The sequence below is a fragment of the Mobula birostris genome, chromosome 17, assembly GCF_030028105.1.
Source record: "Mobula birostris isolate sMobBir1 chromosome 17, sMobBir1.hap1, whole genome shotgun sequence".
Lineage (NCBI taxonomy): Eukaryota > Metazoa > Chordata > Chondrichthyes > Myliobatiformes > Myliobatidae > Mobula > Mobula birostris.
The window spans coordinates 34,704,742-34,725,461 of record NC_092386.1 but is presented as its reverse complement, the minus strand read 5'-3'; the positions used below and the strand labels follow the sequence as shown (position 1 = coordinate 34,725,461).

Here is a 20,720-nt window from a genome sequence, read left to right as displayed (position 1 = left end):
TTTTCACAGACATAAAAAATTATAATTTGTTTCAAAAGCAATGATATTTTCATTTTTACACAATTATTCCCAAATGTATTTGGATAGGACTCAATGATTCTTTTCTCTTATCCTGTCCCAAACCCAGCCAGTCACTGTCATTCTTTCCTTTATCAATGACTTGCTGGGCTTTTGTTGTGGGCTGGATCTGTCACCTTTTACAAGTCAGTGTATTATGATTCTTTGCAATATTATATTAAATTATATTAAATTGCACAGTACATTAGAGGAAAGAGTAATATTACCCTTACTCTAAAATGTGAATGTAACAGAGGTTTTGGAGTAGCAACACAGATTATTTTGAAAAAGTGATAGCAATCTGAGATTTTCAACTCTTTATGTCTCAACAATTCACTTTTCTAACAGCTAAACTACTAGCAGGATTTCAGTGTCAGGTACAGTTGAAGGGGCGTTTAATAAAATAATATAAGGCACCAATTCTTTGAAAACAACTGTAAATGAAAAGTTAAATTAAAATACTTACACCATAATCAAAATAAAAGAAAGAACCAAACCGGGGTTGCTTGCAGCACTGAAAACTTTTGCGAACCAGGCTGGAAAATCGTTTTCCAATGTTTCTTGAATAACATCAAACATTCTATTTTTCCCACTGCAAAGGAAAAAAATAAAAGTGATTAATTTCCTCTTTTTTTATTTTACTATGATGCTTACTTGAAAGCCAAAAATATGAAGTGTCAGCAGTTTCTTTAATGGCTGTGTTTACAAAATGGTTCCATTGTTTTTCCTGACTCATTTTCAATCATGAAAAAGTCAGGCCTGCAGTTCTGTTCGGCTAGGATTTTGAAGCTAATGAGCAAGTTTGCAAAAAGGCTGCAGAAGGTTGTAGACTCAGTCACCATGGGTACAACTCTTCCCACCATGAAGGGTATCATCAAGAGACACAGCCTCAAGAAAGCAGCATGAGCCTGTGAACACTACCTTGCCATTTTGCTCTCTTTTTGCACTACTATTCATAAAATGGTGATAAGACGTGACTCTGAACTCTGACTGAAAAATTGCCAGTGTTTTCCCCCAGGCCGCTATCTAGTGACTCTTTTTGGATAATGATTATGCGCGGTCAAACTGAGAACGTAATCAGAAAAATACTTGTTAGTTATGAAGCAAAGTTATTACCTAAATGGTCCGCAATCAAAAGATGGTGGTATTGAAACAATTGTGTAAACTGCAGGCAGTGTTGACAGAAACAGGATAATCAGTAACATAGCCATATAGAAGTTATTGGATCTTGATGCCTTAAACACTCGCTCATGTGGAACATTGGTACACATGACAGCCCAACATTGTAGATACATTGAAGCCAGGAGTCGTAAGACATTGATAGCTGGAAGACATGGAGCATAAAAGGCACCCATCCTGAGGAGAAAAAAAGGAAAAGGAATTGTTGATTTATGTTCCTGGTTTACAACTGCATGTTTCACAATTAAAAGTTCTACCTGACAAAGTTAATCCAGCTGTTTATTCCAATAAACCTTCATAGTGTATTAGATTAAATCAAGAAGAATTTTATCTAGAAGAGTGCTAATACCACAGAAATCATTATATTAATAAAACATAGTAACAAATTCATTGGAACAAACCTGTTATGTTAGATTTGCCTTGATATACAAATTTCCATGTGATAGTTATATATTGTTTTTCTTTTCCTGTCAGTCCCTGTGGGAAATATGCCCATTTCATGAATTCTCTTTTGGTACTTCTATTTAAATTACAAGTTAAGGATTGGCTTATTAATTAAGCAAATATTAAATATTTGCATGCCTGCACCTATTGATCAAATATAGCAGGCTATGTTAAATCATGAAGTATATTCTCTTGGAATTTTTATCTCCAGCAAGTACAACTGAAAATTATGTCAACAATTTCTTCAAAAATTTCTGGAACCCCAGATAGTATTTAATTCAATTATTAATGGTGATATCTTCTGCATTCATATTTCCATAAACAAACTCCAGAATGATTGGGACTGCTGATAGCAACACGAGGTTTTGAATGTTGCTGTATAGAACTCCAAGAGGTCCATCACTGATGAAAATCTCCAATAAGAGGAGCAATATAAGATAATCTTGCTACATTCCTCTCCTATCTCAATGAACCTTTCATCTCTCTTCATGCAAGGATCTTTAAGCTGAGATACACAGAATATGATAATAAACTTCTATGTCCTCAGTTTCTTGAAGGTTATGTGAGGTACAAGTTTAAAATAAATATTTTAGAATGAACTTTATGCACCACCCACCATATCATGCCTTGATTGAAGATCAAACCCAAAACATTCCCACTAATATCAAATTCTCCATAGGAAGGCTAAATGAAAATAATAGTAATTTTTCAATCATTTCTGAAAAACAATGATCACTATTGATAATTCTTCATATTGTATTGAACTTTGTGTGTGTGTGTTTATATAAAATGAGTTAGCTCTTACAAATCCATACTCGAGGTCCCAGCACCAGCAATAGTTAAAAAATCTGACAAATACAGCACGAAGAAAATCCCCGATCAGTATAGTTATCACTGTGGTCAAAGTATCTGAAACTGTGAGCCGCACAAACTCCTGTGAGAAAGTAGAATTGAACATTGACATTGTTACATTTCTCAGTCTCAATAAAGGAATGAGTTACAAAATCATAATTTGTTTTTACCTGAATAAGATCAGACAGAATCATTTTTTCAAGCAAAGTGAAAAATTAAAATATTTATTGGCAGAAATTATACTTATTTGACTGGAGGCAGTTCTAAAACAAATACAAATACAAACCTCAAAACTATTTTCTGTTCCCGATGAAATTCACGGACTTGATGCCAGCGTTTTTGATGAGGGTTATTACAAGTAAATTTAAAATGGTTCTATCCCTACATCAAGCTTATAACCCTAAGTATCCTTGCCTACAATAATCCCACTAAAAATTTCTTTCCAAAAACTGTTCTCTAGGAATTGCCCTGATACACTTGCTTCAAATGAACAACTCAGTTTTTCACTTAAAAATGGCTTGGTGCTCTGTTTAGTGCACAGTCTGTCTGATAGTACATTCCATTAATCAAACACCTGGAAAATTAAAACCAAATCCAATGTATTAACAAGGTTCTGGAGATCTTGCGCACTTGGGCACAAATTACAGAGTCCTTGGCATTGAAATGATTAATGTCAGTAACAACTATTTTAGCAATAGATACCTGTCCCACCATCGTCTCCCAACAAGGTCCTCTGGGTACAATGGCAGGATCTACATCTATTGATGGACGTGCTGTTGAATTCTCCAACCATGTTCCATTGTAAAGATTCTGTTCCCAGATAGTAATATTGTATTTAATTATCTTCTCTTCTTCGAGCTGGAATTAAAGATGCAGTATGGAGAACTATAAACTCCAACAGCTTAGAATAAAATATCTATTGCATTAAATAACTATCACATCATTCTTACCTTGAGATTAATTTCATCCAATAAAGCAATAATAAATGTGTAGAGATTACCAAGAAACAAAGCAAAAATGCGGCCCAGTTGCCATTGGAGTGCAATTCGTGGGTGGTAGTTCTCTAAAGGACTGATGATGTCAAATAACATTGGACAGAACATACCCAGCAGTGACATAACCACATTTACCTAATAAAAACACATATTAGCCAAAATATAATAACACATAAAATGGAAACAAATGAATACTGCTTATAATTTTTCAAAATTTTAAATAAAATTATCTGAAGCCACAAGTATAATCCTCAGAATAATCTGTCCAATTGTTGCTTCTTAAGTTCAAATAGATTTAATAAGGCAATGCCTCCAAAAGCAAGTATCATAGACTGTGCAGAGAAATCATAATATTTAATTATGTAACTTATTGCATATGTCGAAGATTTTTGACTTTTATGAAAATTATGCTGTACACTAACTTCATTTCTTTCCCACCATCCGTAGTCCTCCAGTCCTTCCTGCGCAAACTTCTGAGATCTCCTGACGACAAAGAAAATCAGGTAACCACTTCCAGCCAGAGTGAGGAGCACCAAGAAATTGGCAAGAACCCGTAAGAACCTGGTTAAATGGATGTTTCCTTCTTTCCGATTCTCTTGTTCTTCAAGAATGGATTCCTGCATTCAAGGTAACTTTTTAAAATTTACATAAATGTCCGAAAATAGCTATCTACAAGATGAAAAACAAAGCATGCAAATTTTACATTAATATGTTACTCTCTCTAGATATATATGTAGGTTCAATAATCCATTAGTATGCAGCAGAATGTGAACATTAGTGGGCATTCCTCTGTAGTTTTCTGAAATATCTGTGCCTTATCAATATGAATGTGGATGTATTCAGCAATCCTGCATAAATCAAACTGCACAAAGAAGATAGATTAAAAGATTACATAATTTTTTTCATAATAGATTTTAATATATCATTAGTAAAATGCATAACCTTACAATAAATTTGTTCTATATGCTTGGAAAAGTATATTACTGAACAAACTATCAACTAAAGGTTGCTCTTGCTGCAAATTAATTTCAAGACAAAATTGAGTGATATAAACAGATACTAACCTGAAAAAAGATGAAAAATGTGATAGGTGTACCGCAAAAGGTCTTGAACATGGCCAATAGTCAATTAGAACCTGCTTGATTTATATCTTAACATCATCCACCCACTTATGACTGTAATCACCACAGATATTAGGGTACATGTTTTAATTCCAACTTATCTCTTAAAGCAGCCTCAGCAGCTTTCTGCGGAGAGCCCACTTTGTATGAATAGATTCCTGATGTCTCTGAATGGTCTAATTTTAAGGCTATGTTCCTTCCTCTGGTCACTCTTTGCAAAGGAAATAGCTTTTCTCTATCTTATTTACTCACTTTAGCAGAGCAGGAAGCTACTTAGCCTATGGAGTCCATTTCAGCAATTACATGTCCCATTGCCTGTCTTCTTATTTCCCTGTGGCTGTCTAACTTTATCTCCCTCGTGTGCCTATCAGTTCTCTTTTGATTCCTTTTTGCCACCTACCTGCACTAAAGGGCAATTCATAGGAGCCAATTAACCTACTGGTGTATTTTAGAGATGTGGGAAGAACGGGAGCATTTGTGGAAACACACGCAGTCAGAGTGAGAATCAGAATCAGGTTTATTTTCACTAGCATGTGCCATGAAATTTGTTAACTTAGCAGCAGCAGTTCAGTGCAATACATAATATAGAAGAAGAAAATAAATAAATAAATAACAGTATATGTATATTGAATAGATTAAAAAATGTGCAAAAACAGAAATAATATATATTTAAAAAGTGAGGTAGTGTTCATGGGTTCAATGTCCATTTAGGAATTGGATGGCAGAGGGGAAGAAGCTGTTCCTGAATCACTGAGCATGTGCCTTCAGGCTTCTGTACCTCCTACCTGATGGTAACAGAGAGAAAAGGGCATGCCCTGGGTGCTGGATGTCCTTAATAATGGACGCTGCCTTTCTGAGACACTGTTCCTTGAAGATGTCCTGGGTAATTTGTAGGCTAGTACCCAAGATGGAGCTGACTAAATTTACAACCCTCTGCAGCTTCTTTCGGTCCTGTGCAGTAGCCCCCTCCCCCATACCAGACAGTGATGCAGCCTGTCAGAATGCTCTCCATGGTACAGCTATAGAAGTTTCTGAGTGTTTTTGTTGACATACCAAATCTCTTCAAACTCCTAATGAAGTATAGTCACATGTAAATGCCACACAGAAATCATCAAAGATTAGGATCAAGCTCAGGTCCCTAGAATCTATGAGGTAGCAAAACTAATTGATGTATAACCATGTCATCATATCCTTTAATAACCCTTTATTATTTTAGAAAATTACATGATTGGTATCAGTTTACTAGTCAGATAGTTTTACCTCCTTCCAGAAATGCTTCTACATTAATAAGAAACAGGATATGCCACCTGTCTCATAATTCACTGTTTTCATACTGTCACAGAAAGCATTACAAAGAATGAGTAGCCATGCATGAAATGAAATTCGCCATTTTGTTGTAGATAATGTAGTATGAGCAGCATACATTATTTACTCAAGGTACAACCTACAGGATCATGAAGTGAAAATATGATTAGAAATACTTTCAGCTTATGATCCATAAGAATTTTTCACATATTCAGTCAAACATGCAGTATCTCTCAGTTAATAACAAAATACACCTTAAGGAATTTTTCATTGCATTCATTTTAACTTCAAACATTGTTTGATTCATTGTATGTAATGAGCCCAATCTTACACTTAAAAACCAACATTGGAAAGATTCCTCCTTCTAACCCCTAAGTGAAAGGAACCAGGAACACTGATTCACAGAAGAGTACTCAGCAAGGAATGACAATTGCTTAGAACAGACACTGAAGAAATAGTTCAGTTGTTGTTTAGAACAGAGCATGTTGCAATTGAAAAAAAGCAATATAAAAGGTAACGTGATTCAGTCTTTAAAATGGAGTCTGGTTTACCTCTATTAATTATGTGATCGTTAGGCGATGTAATTTCAGAGAATGACAGTTTTATTTGTTAGTCCTTAGTGGTAGGAAGCAGTTTGGCAAATCTACAAAAATTTTTCAGTTGCTTTTCCTATAGCCAATTCCCTTCTTTAGGCAATAGAATGGAATAAGTGGAGCAAACTACATGGTCTTGCTGATCAAAATACCCTTTTCCGCTTCCACTCAAATTTTTATATTATTTGTTTATATGACAAAAAAATCTGTACAAACTATAGACACAGTTATGGTGTGGGCCTGTTACAAAATCTATAAACCAAATAATTCACTTGGTCTGAAATAAAATGCTAATTACCGAGAATTAAACATTTTGAATGAATAGATGATGACAACAAGGTAATTCAATACCTTAAAGCTGGTCGTAATGGAAGCAAATTTGTTATCTGCAGTTTCTGCATTTCCAATCAAGTAATCCCAGCTTGTAAACATCTTCCAACTAAAGTTAAAACTTGTGTCGTCACCACTCCCCTCCTCATTCGCATTGCTTGCCATTCTGTGAAGATATATTTAAAGGAACAGGTAGAGTAAGCACATAGGACTTCTGCATTACACCTAATGGTAAAACAATTTATACTGGATTATTTATTGTATTTTTTGACTATTTGATACTGATCCCTGCTTCCATATGAAATTATCCAATATTACATATTATTACAAATTAATAATCAGATATACTAGTGTTTATCCAGCTTTATTCAACCTTTCCTTATAGCTCATATCTTCTAATCCAGGCAGCATCCTGGTAAACTTCTGTACTCTTTTCACAATCTTCAAACCCTTCACATAACAGGGCAGTCAGAAAGTGTGGATTTACTAAAGCATTATCAGAATCAGAATCAGAATCAGGTTTATTATCATCGGCATGCGACGTGAAATTTGTTAACTTAACAGCAGCAGTTCAATGCAATACATAATCTAGCAGAGAGAGAAAAAAAAAATAAAACATAATAAATAAACAAGTAAAACAATTACGTATATTGAATAGATTATTTTAAAAATGTGTAAAAACAGAAACACTAAATATTAAAAAAATGAGGTAGTGTCCAAAGCTTCAATGTCCATTTAGGAATCGGATGGCAGAGGGGAAGAAGCTGTTCCTGAATCGCTGAGTGTGTGCCTTCAGGCTTCTGTATCTCCTACCTGATGGTAACAGAGCAAAAAGTGCATGCCCTGGGTGCTGGAGGTCTTTAATCATGGACGCTGCCTTTCTGAGACACCGCTCCCTAAAGATGTCCTGGGTACTTTGTAGGCTAGTACCCAAGATGGAGCTGACTAGATTTACAACCTTCTGCAGCTTCTATCAGTCCTGTGCAGTAGCACCCCCCCCCCATACCAGACAGTGATGCAGCCTGTCAGAATGCTCTCCACGGTACAACTATAGAAGTTTTTGAGCGTATTTGTTGACATGCCAAATCGCTTCAAACTCCTAATAAAGTAAAGCCGCTGTCTTGCCTTCTTTATGACTACATCAATATGTTGGGACCAGGTTAAATTCTCAGAGATCTTGACACCCAGGAACTTGAAGCTGCTCACTCTCTCCTCTTCTGATCCCTCTATGAAGATCGGTACATGTTCCTTCGTCTTACCCTTCCTGAAGTCCACAATCAGCTCTTTCGTCTTACTGACATTGAGTGCCAGGTTGTTGCTGCAGCACCATTCCTATAGTTGGCATATCTCACCCTTGTATGCCCTCTCATCACCACCTGAGAATCTACCAACAATGGTTGTATCATCAGCAAATTTGTAGATGGTATTTGAGCTATGCCTAGCCACACAGTCATGTGTATACAGAGAGTAGAGCAGTGGGCTAAGCACACACCCCTGAGGTGCACCAGTGTTGATCGTCAGCCAAGAGGATGTGTTATCACCAATCCACACAAAGTGTGGTCTTCTGCTTAGGAAGTCGAGGATCCAATTGCAGAGGGAGGTGCAGAGGCCCAGGTTCTGCAACTTCTCAATCAGGATTCTGGGAATGATGGTATTAAATGCTGAGCTATAGTCGATGAACAGCATCCTGACATAGGTGTTTGTGTTGTCTAGGTGGTCTAAAGCCGTGTGAAGAGCCATGGAGATTGCGTCTGCCGTTGACCTATTGTGATGATAAGCAAATTGCAATGGATCCAGGTCCTTGCTGAGGCAGGGGTTCAGTCTAGTCATAACTGAACTCTCAAAGCATTTTATCACTGTCGATGTGAGTGCTACCGGGCGACAGTCATTAAGGCAGCCCACATTATTCTTCTTTGGCACTGGTATAATTGTTGCCTTTTAATGCAAGTCGGAACTTCTGCCCGTAGCAGTGAGGTGTTGAAAATGTAATTGAATACTCCCGCTGGTTGGTTGGCATAGGTTTTCAGAGCCTTACCAGGTACTCCATCGGGACCTTCTGCCTTGTGAGGGTTTACTCTCTTTAAAGACGGTCTAAGATCGGCCTCTGAGACAAAGATCACAGGGTCATCAGGTGCAGCAGGGATCTTCACAGCTGTAGTTGTGTTCTCCCTTTCAAAGCGGGCATAGATGGCATTGAGTTCATCTGGTAGTGAAGCATCGCTGCCATTCATGCTATTGGGTTTCGCTTTGTAGGAAGTAATGTCTTACAGTCCCTGCCAGAGTTGCCATGCATCTGATATCGCCTCCAACCTCGTTTGAAATTGTCCCTTCGCCCTTGAAATAGCCCTCCGCAAATCATACCTGGTTTTCTGGTACAGGTCTGGGTTGCCGGACTTGAATGCCACAGATCTAGCCTTCAGCAGACAATGTACCTCCTGGTTCATCCACGGCTTTTGGTTTGGGAATGTACAGTAAGTCTTTGTAGGCACACACTCATCCACACAGGTTTTAATGAAGTCGGTAACAACTGCAGCATACTCATCCAGATTCAAAGATGAATCCCTTGAGACGGTCCAGTCCACCTATTCAAAGCAGTCCTGTAGGTGCTCCTGTGCTTCCCTTGTCCATACCTTCTTGGTCCTCACTACTGGTGCTGCAGTCTTCCTCATATGGCTGCCACATAACTTCTTCACTGTGGCAAGCATGCCGTATGTTTTCTTTAACATCTTACCTACTTCTGTAGACACTTTCAGCGAATTGTGGACCTGGTCTCCAAAATCCCTCTGCACCTTAATGCTAATAAGATATCTGCCATTAATTGTGTACTTTCTCCTTCCATTTGACCTCCAAAGTGCAACACTTCACACTTACCCAGATTAATCATCACCTGCACTTCCCTGTTCTTACCTATAGATAATGTATTCCTTGATAGTCCTTTACACTGTTCACAACTACACCAATACCTGCGTGTTCTGCAAACTTGTTAATCCACCCATCTACATTTTCATCCAAGCCATTGATAGATAAGCACAAGCAACAGAGGTCCCAGCACTGATCCTTGTGGAACACCACTGGTCAGTGACTTCTGGCCAAAATAATAGCTTTCCACCCCTATTCTTGATCTTCTATGGGCAAGGCAGTTTTGAATCCACACTTGCAAGTCACCCTGGATCTCATGTATGTTTATCTACCGTATTAACCTCCAGTGAGGGACCTTCTCTAAAGCCTTACTAAAGTCCATAAGGATAACATCCCTTTGTCACTCGTCACACTGAGGTAACTTGCAGGTGCACCTATCCTGCTTTATCTGTTTCGCAGTCCCTATCTGTCCAGCCATTATGGCATCCAACCATCTGCATAAGCATTGCCTTACTATTAAGCACAACAAATGCCACCCATCCACCCAGACAAAATTTGTCATAACTCTGAAGCACAAGTCCTCTTATTCCTTCCTTGCAGGAAAAGAAAAGCATGAACTATATCTGTCAATGAAATGGATAAAGGGACAGAAATAAATAAGTGAAGGACATAAGTGGCCTACTTGCATGGATATTTTCAATAATGAGCAAGCACTTCCATTCTACACAATGAAGAATACTCATCAACACTCCTACATTTTGAGGAGGCTAAAGAAAGCTGGATGATGCATATCAATTCTCATGTCTGTCTACAAGTGCACAGCAGAGAGCATCCTAACGTGCTACATCACTGCACGGCACTGCAACTGCGCCGCGGCCAGCAGAAAGGCTTTACAAAGGGTAGTCAAAAGTGCTCGATGCATCATTGGCACCAGCCTACCAGCCAGGACATATACTCAGAGAGGCGCCAGAAAAAGGCAAGCACGTCGTGAAGGAGCTCACTCACCCTGCTAGTTGATTGTTTGCCCCACTCCCATCAGGGAGGAAGCTACGTAGCATCCAGCCTCGAAAACAGCTACTTTCCCGAAGCAGTAAGGCTGATCAACACCTCTACCTGCAAACCCACCCCACCTCCATCATTACGTTATCATACCTTGTCAGAGTCACCTTATGTACAGACAATCCTGTGCCAACCATTACTTTATGGACATACTATCAATCTATTTATTTAGGCTCAAACAAGAGAAAACCTGCATATATATTTGTTGTGTTTTTTATTATTATGTTCTTTATTTTATTGTGTTTTTTTGTGTTGCATTGGATCCAGAGTAACAATTGTTTCATTCTCCTTTACAATTGTCTTTATCCTGAACTTTCTATTACTGTGGAGATATTTAACAAAATGTGATTTGAAAAAGGTGATGGACTGTCATTAGGAAGTGTTTACTACAGATGAGACCAGAAACCAAGAGTGAAGGAGACAAACAACACTTGTTTACAAAAATCAGAGGTGCAAAGGGACTTGGGAGTCCTTGGGCAGAATTCCCTAAAAGTTAACCGGCAGGTTGAGTCGGTGGTAAGGAAGGCAAATGCAATGTTGAAATTCATTTTGAGAGGACTGGAATATAAGAACAGGAGTATCAAACAAGTTAACAAACAAGAGTAAAAGATTAATAAAAAGCTATAACTAACTTGTCAGGGTCATGCTGGAAAGAACAAGCTATGATTAAGTCAAAACTTGATTAGGTCTGCATGTCTTGACTGAGTGTCGTGGTGCAGAAAGGAGTTCCATGGGACGGCACCAGACACTGCAGACATCCACCTACACAGCAGAGTTCTTCCCTTTATCACAGTGTTTCATTTACTTTAGCTGAATAGGGTTTACATTTTGTTATGAACATTTATCCTCAGAAAATAGAATCCATGTTGAACAGGCTGGCCTTCACCATTCATTTCTGCCAAAAGAGACTCATCAACTCTGCTGGTCCAATTTAGTAAACTGATCCCTAATTACCAGGAGAAATGCAGAATGAGATTCAACCCTGGTCAGTTATTTTGCTATATTAATAAAAAGACATTGATGCGCAAATGAAGTCTGGAATAACTCAACAGGACAACTTTATGGTCTACACAGTTCCCAACGTACAGCCCGAAAAATATCATTCTAAGTTCATGGTGACCCACATTCAGATTTTCTGCATTTATTTTTCCCTCAGTGGCGATCATGTGCTCAAAGTAATCTAAGTGAAAGTTGTGTAAGAAACAAAGTATTAATACAAGTCCATTAGACCATAAAACATAGGAGCAGAATTAGGCTATTCAGTCCATGGAGTCTGCTCCACCATTCAATCATGGCTGATTTGTTATCCTTCTCAGCTCCATTCTCCTGCCTTGTACCCGTAACCTTTCATGTTCTGACTAATCAGGAACCTATCAACCACTGTTTAAATATATTCAATGCCTTGGCCTCCACAGCCTCCTGTGATAATGAATCCCATGGGTTTCCCTTCATGTCTGTTCCAAATGGACGTCCCTCTTGTCTAGGGGTTTCAAATCTTTTTAATGCCATGGTCCCCTAACATTAACAGAGTGATCCAAGGGGACCCCAAGTTGGGAACCCCTGCTCTCTTCGGAGGCTGTGCCCTCTTGTCCTAGACTCACCTACTATAGCAAACATCCTCCCTACATCCACTCAATCTGGACCTTTCAATATTCAATAGATCTCAGTGCGAATCCTCCTTCATTCTCCTAAACAACAGTGAGTACAGGCCCAGCATAATTAAAAACACTCTTCATACGTTAACCCTTTCATTCCTGGAATCATTCTCATGAATCTCCTCTGGACCTCTCCAATGTCAGCACAATTTTTTTCTCCGATAAGGGGTCCAAAGCTGCTCTCAATGCCCCAAGCATGGTCTGATTAATGCCTTATAATGCCTCAGTATTACATCATTGTTCTTATTTATATTCCATTCCTTTCAAAATGAATTTTAACATTGTATTTGACTTCCTTACCACCGATTTAACCTGCCAGTCAACTTTTAGGTAATTCTGGCCAAGGACTCGCACGTCCCTGTGCACCTCTGATTTTTGAATGTTCTCCCCGTTTAGAAAATAGTCTATGCCTTTATTCCTTCTACCAAACTGCGTGACCATACACTTCCCTACACTATATTCCACCTGCCATTTCTTTGCCCATTCACCCATCTGTTTAAATCCTTCTGCAGACTCCTGCTTCCTCAAAACTACTTGCTCCTCTCCTACCTTCGCATCATCCACAAACTTGGCCACAAAGCAATCAATTCCGGCATCCAAATATTCACATATAACATGAAAAGAATCAGTCCCAATGCCAACAAGTGCAGACCACCACTAGTCACCAGCAGCCAATCAGAAAAGGCCCCCTTTACTCCTGCTCTTTGCCTCCAGCCAGTCAGCCAATCTTCTATCCATGCTAGTATCTTTCCTGTAATACCATGGGATGTTAGCTTGTTAAGCAGCCTCATGTGTGGCACCTTGTCAAAGGCCTCCTGAAAATCCAAGTAAGCAACATCTACTGTCTCTACTTGTCCATCTTACCTGTTATTTCCTCAAATAATTCAAACAGATTTGTTCAAACGTTGGAAGTAAATTTATTATCATAGTGTATATATGTCACCAAACACAAAACTGAGACTCATTCTCTAGCAGGCATACTCCATAGATCCGGAACAGATTAGTAACCATAACAGAATCAATGAAAGATTGCACTAACTGGGCGTTCAACCAGTGTGCAAATAACAACAAACTGTACAGATACAAAATGAAATAAATAATTACAATAAATAAATAAGCAATAAATATCGAGAACATGAGATGAAGAGTCCTTGAAAATGAATTACAGGTTGTGGGAATATTTAAATAATAGGGCAAGAGGCTGATGGTTGAGGGTAATAACTGTTCCTGAACCAGGTGGTATGTGCCTTGAGGCTCCTGTACCTTCTTCCTGAAGTCAGCAGCAAGAAGAGAGCATGACTTGGGCACAGAGAGCACTGCTTTCCTGCGACAATGCTTTGTGTAGATGTGCTTTACCCATGATGGACGGGGCTATATCCACTACTCTTTGTAGAATTTCCATTCAAGGGCATTGGTGTTTCCATACCAGGCTGTGATGTAGCCAGTCAATATACTCTCCACCACACACCAATAGAACCTTGTCAACATTTTAGATGTCATGTCAAATCTTCACAAAATCCTAAGGAAGTAGAGGCACTGCCGTGCTTTCTTCATAATTACACATGTGCTGGGCCCAAGACATGTCCTCTGAAATAATAACACAAATAAATTTAAATCTCCAAATCTGATCCTCTGATGAGGACTGGCTCATGGACCTCTGGCTTTCTCCTCCTGATGTCAATAATCAGCTCCTTGGTCTTGATGACATTGAGTAAGAGATTGTTGCTGTGGCATTTCTCAGCTCTATTTTCAATCTCCCACCGGTACGCTGGTTATTCACCACCTTTGATTTAGCCTATGGCATGGTGTCGTCAGCAAACATGAAGATATTGCCAGGCAAGATATCCTTTTAAGGAAACCATGGTTATTTTATCATGTGCCTCCAAGTACCCTGAACGCTTATCCTTAATAATGGACTCCAACATCTTCCCAATCACTGATGTCAGGCTATCTGACCTATAATTTCCTTTCTTCTGCCTCCATCCCTTCTTACAGAGTGGAGTGACTTTTGCAATTTGCATTTTGCGCACTCAGTGATTTGAAAAAGATAACTAAAATTTAAAATATGCTAACATGCTAGCCAAAAGCAAATGACAAAATTATTTCAAGTTGCTTGTTATGTGACAATACATGCATACTGCACAACCAAGTGAAACTGCGTTGCTCCAGACCACAGTGCACCCATAATACATATACATAATGAACATAGCACATAAAACAAAATATTACTACAAATAAGATAATCATTGTAAGCACATGAAGTGTGCAGCATAGGTAAACAGTAAACAGTAAACAACTCGCAGTCCGGTGACGAGACCCCAATGGTGGCAGGGTATTCATTTGTCTCATCACCTGGGGGAAGAAACTGTTACCCAGTTTGGCAGTCCTAGTCCTGATGCATCTGTACCTCCGTCCTGGTGGTAGTGTGTCGAAGAGATTATGTGATGGGTGGTAAGAATACTCGCAATGCTTAAGGGCCTTCATATACAAGGATCCTGGTAAACGTCACATGTAGAAGTTCTCCACGTAGAACTTCAATCTTGTTTCCCAAGTTCTTGTCGACTTTGAACAAAAATTCAACCACAGTGTCAAAAAGATCAAAGAAACATTTTATGTAGCAGTCTTTTGACAGCCAACACACCTCAGTGTGAAGAAACAATCGTTCAAACTCTTCATTGTGTGGGACCCAAAGTAACGTGGAGCAGATTAATGGACACTGGATACCCCTTAATCTTCTTATATTATGTTCATATTATTTTTATTGCTTTGGTTTGTTATTTTGTTTATTCACAATTTGATTAATGGTCAGTTGCACTAGCAACGGTAATATTTTAGGAGGTTAATTGATGGTTACAAGGGGCAAAGCTTATATAGGCACTTGGGGCAGCTGAGGGGTCCTGGGGGTATGGGAGTGCGCACGTGATGGAGTAGACGGAGACGGCCCGGCAGCATGCACGGTAAGCCAATGCGCTTGTGTTCCTGTATCTCCAGAAAGGAAAATAAAGACATTATTTTAAACTTCTGCACGCCTGGAAGTCCCTTTTGTGTCCAAGTGTGCAACAATCGTTATCTTGGCATAACTGGTGATATCCTGCTATTTAATGGATGAGCTTTAATTTTGTTGATAGCAGATATTACAAGAGTCATGCTTGAAAACAGTCACAGGCTGTGGTTTTTGGTTGTGAGGTTTTGATGATGGATTACACAATGGATTGCAAACAGACTTGGAATTACTTTTCTCCTACTTGCCACTAAACCAGCATGGTGACCTGTTATATATAGTGTTCCATCTGTTGCACAAGAAACTTCACTATCTTTGATAAACCATAATATGCCATTTGTAATGCCTCATTGTCTCACACAGTTGACTCATCCAGTTGTATCCAAAATTCTGTTTTTGTAGCTCTGTGCATAGTTGATATTCAATGCCTTCACTCATTTTGTTAATACGATGAGCTACAGAGTTATTACTCAGAGGAATTGATTTTAAAACACTGGTATTCACTTTGAGAACAGTGGTGAGCACTTTTGATAGAGCAGGCATCATTAATCTTTCACCAATTGTATGAGATTTTCCACACTTTGCTCTCATTTTGGAAATGTTATAAGAAGCAATGAGACCACTATTAAGGTCATTTTTAGCTTTCTTGGCAAATGACTCGAGTGTGCAATGCTTTTCAAATGCTTCTTTCATCTTCTGGAACTGAGTAATACCATATGTAGCCTTTTCAGAGTGTCTTTTACTGAAGTGTTCCTGCAATCTTAATGGTTTCATGGCTTCATTAGATAGTACAGTGTTACTAATAAGACACATGGAGTGTCACAGATCGGACAGAAACGGAATAAAACCATACTCCAGGTTTGTAACAGTGTACTGATGCACTTTTAGTAGTTTCTGTTACTTAGCAGGATTACAATTCAAGGCTTCACTGCCTTCAGACTCAGAAATCACACCATATGCATTTATCCATCATTAATGGGGCTAAATTAAAATTAAAAGTTAGCACAAACTGGGAATACCTGTTGTATGTTAATGAGGCAGCGAGTTGACATGGTTGGGCAGGTCTCATGCCTCAAGTTAGGGTGCCGCTTACCGTCCCCACCCCCAAGAATCTAACGCCCCCTTAGAACACTTGGGAAGCACTGACTTCGAGTGATCAATTTAGCACCATGATTTTATTGTATTGTACTCCCTATAGGAGTGTGGCTGGACTTTGAGTAAATCCAATCTCCTGGTGCCTTTGTAACCAGAAGGTGAATTGCTGGCAATGGGATTAGTTCTGTCACAGCTAATACATCTGCTGATTTTATTAATATAATTTCAAAAATGGATTGCATGTTAATATCAATTTCAGTTTCAATTGTCAGCTTTATAGTCTGGTCTGACCATAGCCCATTAAATACCAATCAAAAACTCCAATATTATCATCGCAGATGAAGCTACCATTGAAGAAATAAAATGACCCATTTTATTTATTCTTTTCCTATTTCTTTTTTTTTGAATCTCCTGTTTTCCATTAATTCATGATGTTCTGCATTTTAATTGCAACATTTAAGAGAAGTTGGGATAAGTACATAAGACCATAAGACAAAGGAGCAGAAGTCGGCCATTCGGCCCATCATGAATGGGAAATGTATGGAGAGCTAGGGTTTGGGTGTGTATCGATGGGATTAGACAGAATAACAGTTTAGCACGGACTAGATGGGCCAAAGAGCCTGTTTCTGCACTGTAGTACTCTATGACATTATACTTTTTGGCTGATTTGTGACTTGGTTCTAATACTAAATACAACCATAATGCTTAAAGGCTGTGTGGCTCATTCAGGATATATACATGACATATTTTATAAACAGTATTGTATTTACCCCAATATAGAGCAAATACCATTTTCATCTATGTTATCAGTTGAACTGCCATCACCTTAATAATTATAAGTAAACTATTTTATAAATGCAAATGACAGGAATTCTGCAGATGCTGGAAATTCAAGGAACACACATCAAAGTTGCTGGTGAACGCAGCAGTCCAGGCAGCATCTCTAGGAAGAGGTACAGTAGACGTTTCAGGCCGAGACCCTTCGTCACCTTACACTTCCTCCCTTACCACCATTCAGCCCCCTACACTTCCTCCCTTACCAATATTCAGGCCCTTACACTTCCTCCCTTACCACCATTCAGGGCCCCAAACAGTCCTTCCAGGTGAGGCGACACTTCACCTGTGAGTCGGCTGGGGTGATATACTGCGTCCAGTGCTCCCAATGTGGCCTTCTATATACTGACGAGACCCGACACAGACTGGGAGACCGCTTTGCTGAACACCTACGCTCTGTCCGCCAGAGAAAGCAGGATCTCCCAGTGGCCACACATTTTAATTCCACATTCCATTCCCATTCTGACATGTCTATCCACGGCCTCCTCTACTGTAAAGATGAAGCCACACTCAGGTTGGAGGAACAACACCTTATATTCCGTCTGGGTAGCCTCCAACCTGATGGCATGAACATTGACTTCTCTAACTTCCGCTAATGCCTCACCTCTCCCTCGTACTCCATCTGTTACTTATTTTTATACACACATTCCTTCTCTCACTCTCTTTTTTCTCCCTCTGTCCCTCTGACTATACCCCTTGTCCATCCTCTGGGTTCCCCCCCCCCTGTCTCTCTCCCTGGGCCTCCTGTCCCATGATCCTCTCATATCCCTTTTGCTAATCAACTGTCCAGCTCTTGGCTCCATCCCTCCCCCTCCTGTCTTCCCCTATCATTTTGGATCTCCCCCTCCCCCTCCCACTTTCAAATCTCTTACTAACTCTTCCTTCAGTTAGTCCTGAAACGTCGACTGTACCTCTTCCTAGAGATGCTGCCTGGCCTGCTGTGTTCACCAGCAACTTTGATGTGTGTTGCTTAAACTATTTTATTGTCCTAATGGTTCATTTGAAAACACAAAAACGTAGTTTGACTTTGCTCAATGGATGGCTTGTTTGGACCCAATTTTCCAAGAAAATATTCTATTCCAGAAGATGGAACTTACGTTCTAATCACCACCATGAAGCTGTATCCTATTGTGCCAATTCCCACCAGGAAATAGCTCAAAGGAAGCCGGAACTTCAGCCATCCAATTGACCGCTGATGATTATAATAACCATAGAAAAGGACAGAATATTGTGCATAGCCCTGGCAAAAAAAAATAATATTTTTTAAAACTGTATTCTTCACAACAAGTTAAAAACTATGCAATTTAGTACGTACATATTTCCCTTCAATGCGGAAGGAAGCTATTGGCCCCATTGAGTCTATGCCAATGCTCGGAACAGCTCCACCAGTCCCATTCATACGCTTATCCTTTGCTACCTATTCTCTCTCACACCATAATTAACTCCTCTCACGCCACCAGTTTCTACTACTCACCTTCTCACGAGGGGCAGCCTACAGTGGCAGATTACCCTATCGAACTGCGCGGTCTGTGGATGTGAGATGAACCCGGAGCACCCAGAGATATCCATGTAGTTATGGGGAAAATGTGCAAAGCCGGCATAGAGAGTACCAGTGGTCAGGATCAAATCCCTATCACTGGAACTGTGAGGCAGCAGCGCTGCCTATGCCACCTGCATATATATAACTATGAACTGAAAATATTCTGATGCTATTTATCTATTTTACAAGGTTCATTCTCCAACAAAAAAATCTTACCCCAAAATCCCACAAAGTGGCAAAATTCATGGCTGAGTCTTGTTCACTCTTTGGAACTGTTTTTCTAGGCATACTACCATATGGCTTTCCCATCAGAGCCTAAAATCAAATATTATTATTTACAACCATATAACCAGTTCAATCTCAAACTTTAATAAAGTTAAAAATATCTAAGTCAAAAAATAAGTTTCAAACCTCATTGGTCCATAGCAATGCTATATCAAAATAACTAACAACAGAAATTAAATTATTCCTGCCTATCAGCTTGTTACTCATGGACAATATTTGGGTTTGAAGCTTTTCTGGTTTGAGACCATGGTAATAATTTCCAACACTTACAATTTTGTTTGACATTACTCCCAATTTCTAACTGTAACTTATGCAGAAGTCTGGTGAAAATCCAAGCTATATTAATAGGGTTTCTCTGATCTTATTACAGTCCTTCAGATATGATGGGTAAGATTCTGGCCACTGGCCTTAAATGAGTTGCTTTACCTTTTCTTCAAAGGGCAGCAACAGGGAGGGTTTAACCCCACTCCTTGTGCACGATATTCTTGTCACCAGACTAACAATCCTGTCCGGACCGAGCAGGAATGTGACCAAGACCAGCTTTCTAATAAAGCTGTTAACATGAATACATAAACAGCAGCAGAAAGTGATACCCTGTAATTTCTTCGAAATGTTATATCAGCAAGCTATAAACAAATTACCCACCCACCCTGCCACCCACTCGATTTTAACCAAGCGATGTGAACAGTACAGTATAGACCCAATTAGTGAAGCAAGTTTATCATCAGGATCTTAAAAAAATAGTCGAGGCAAACTCCCAGCTGAATTCAACAGCAAAAGTGTGATGGCTACCAGCAGCTGGACAGGAGGCCAAAATGGAAATACAAGGCTGGTCCTTGCCTGTTAAGGAAATGGTTCAGTAACGTTCCAGAATGTTTTTGCTAGGTAACAGGCTATTGCTATTTGATCACTATCATGGGCCAGTTTCCTGGAGTTCCATCCTCAATGCCAATTTTAAAGAGTTCAACAATTCATATAAACTAAAACAACTAATTGTTTTGTCGGCTTCATATACAATATAAACAAGAAGAAATTTTTTAAAAAGTGACTTGATAAAAAATTACATTCCAGAATGCAGATATGTAAAACAGGGGAGGAAGTCAAAGTCATTGTTCCTACTCATTGTCAAAGAGTTAGCTGTTCCAGGCATTACACCGATCTGGCTAGATAAGGATTGGTGCAGTTGATTAAGACAGTTTCAATTCAAAGGTCAAAACTGTCATTGTTAAACACCACTGGTGACTTGGTACCTGGGTTTCTCAGCAATAAGATACATGAAACTGAGCACCAATTGCTACAGTAGATACAGTACGTAATGCAATGATCTACAGTCCTTTTGCATGAATTTTCCTTCAACAATGAAGGAAACAATATAGTCACTACTGGGATTCTCCTGTCCTTCAAACTACTTGTTTGAGAGTTTGCCTGGTAGCAAAAAGCAACACATTGATAAAATAGTCAGATAACAAGAAATCTTTATTGTCTCATTGTCTGTGAAATCTTATTTGTTTTGTTG

At 39.1% G+C, this 20,720-nt stretch overlaps 1 protein-coding gene across 1 annotated transcript in view; it reads right to left on the bottom strand.

Moving 5' to 3' along the window:
* Nucleotides 1-20,720, bottom strand: part of tmc1 (transmembrane channel-like 1) — a 39,370-nt gene that overhangs the window by 6,008 nt on the left and 12,642 nt on the right. Inside the window, exons 5-14 of the mRNA XM_072281032.1 lie at nucleotides 19,136-19,234; nucleotides 18,477-18,619; nucleotides 6,898-7,042; nucleotides 3,950-4,144; nucleotides 3,483-3,662; nucleotides 3,235-3,390; nucleotides 2,486-2,614; nucleotides 2,297-2,364; nucleotides 1,174-1,413; nucleotides 524-649 (exon numbers count right to left, since the gene is read on the bottom strand). Coding sequence (XP_072137133.1) covers nucleotides 524-649; nucleotides 1,174-1,413; nucleotides 2,297-2,364; nucleotides 2,486-2,614; nucleotides 3,235-3,390; nucleotides 3,483-3,662; nucleotides 3,950-4,144; nucleotides 6,898-7,042; nucleotides 18,477-18,619; nucleotides 19,136-19,234 — 1,481 coding nt within the window. The remainder of the gene's footprint in view (nucleotides 1-523; nucleotides 650-1,173; nucleotides 1,414-2,296; nucleotides 2,365-2,485; nucleotides 2,615-3,234; nucleotides 3,391-3,482; nucleotides 3,663-3,949; nucleotides 4,145-6,897; nucleotides 7,043-18,476; nucleotides 18,620-19,135; nucleotides 19,235-20,720) is intronic.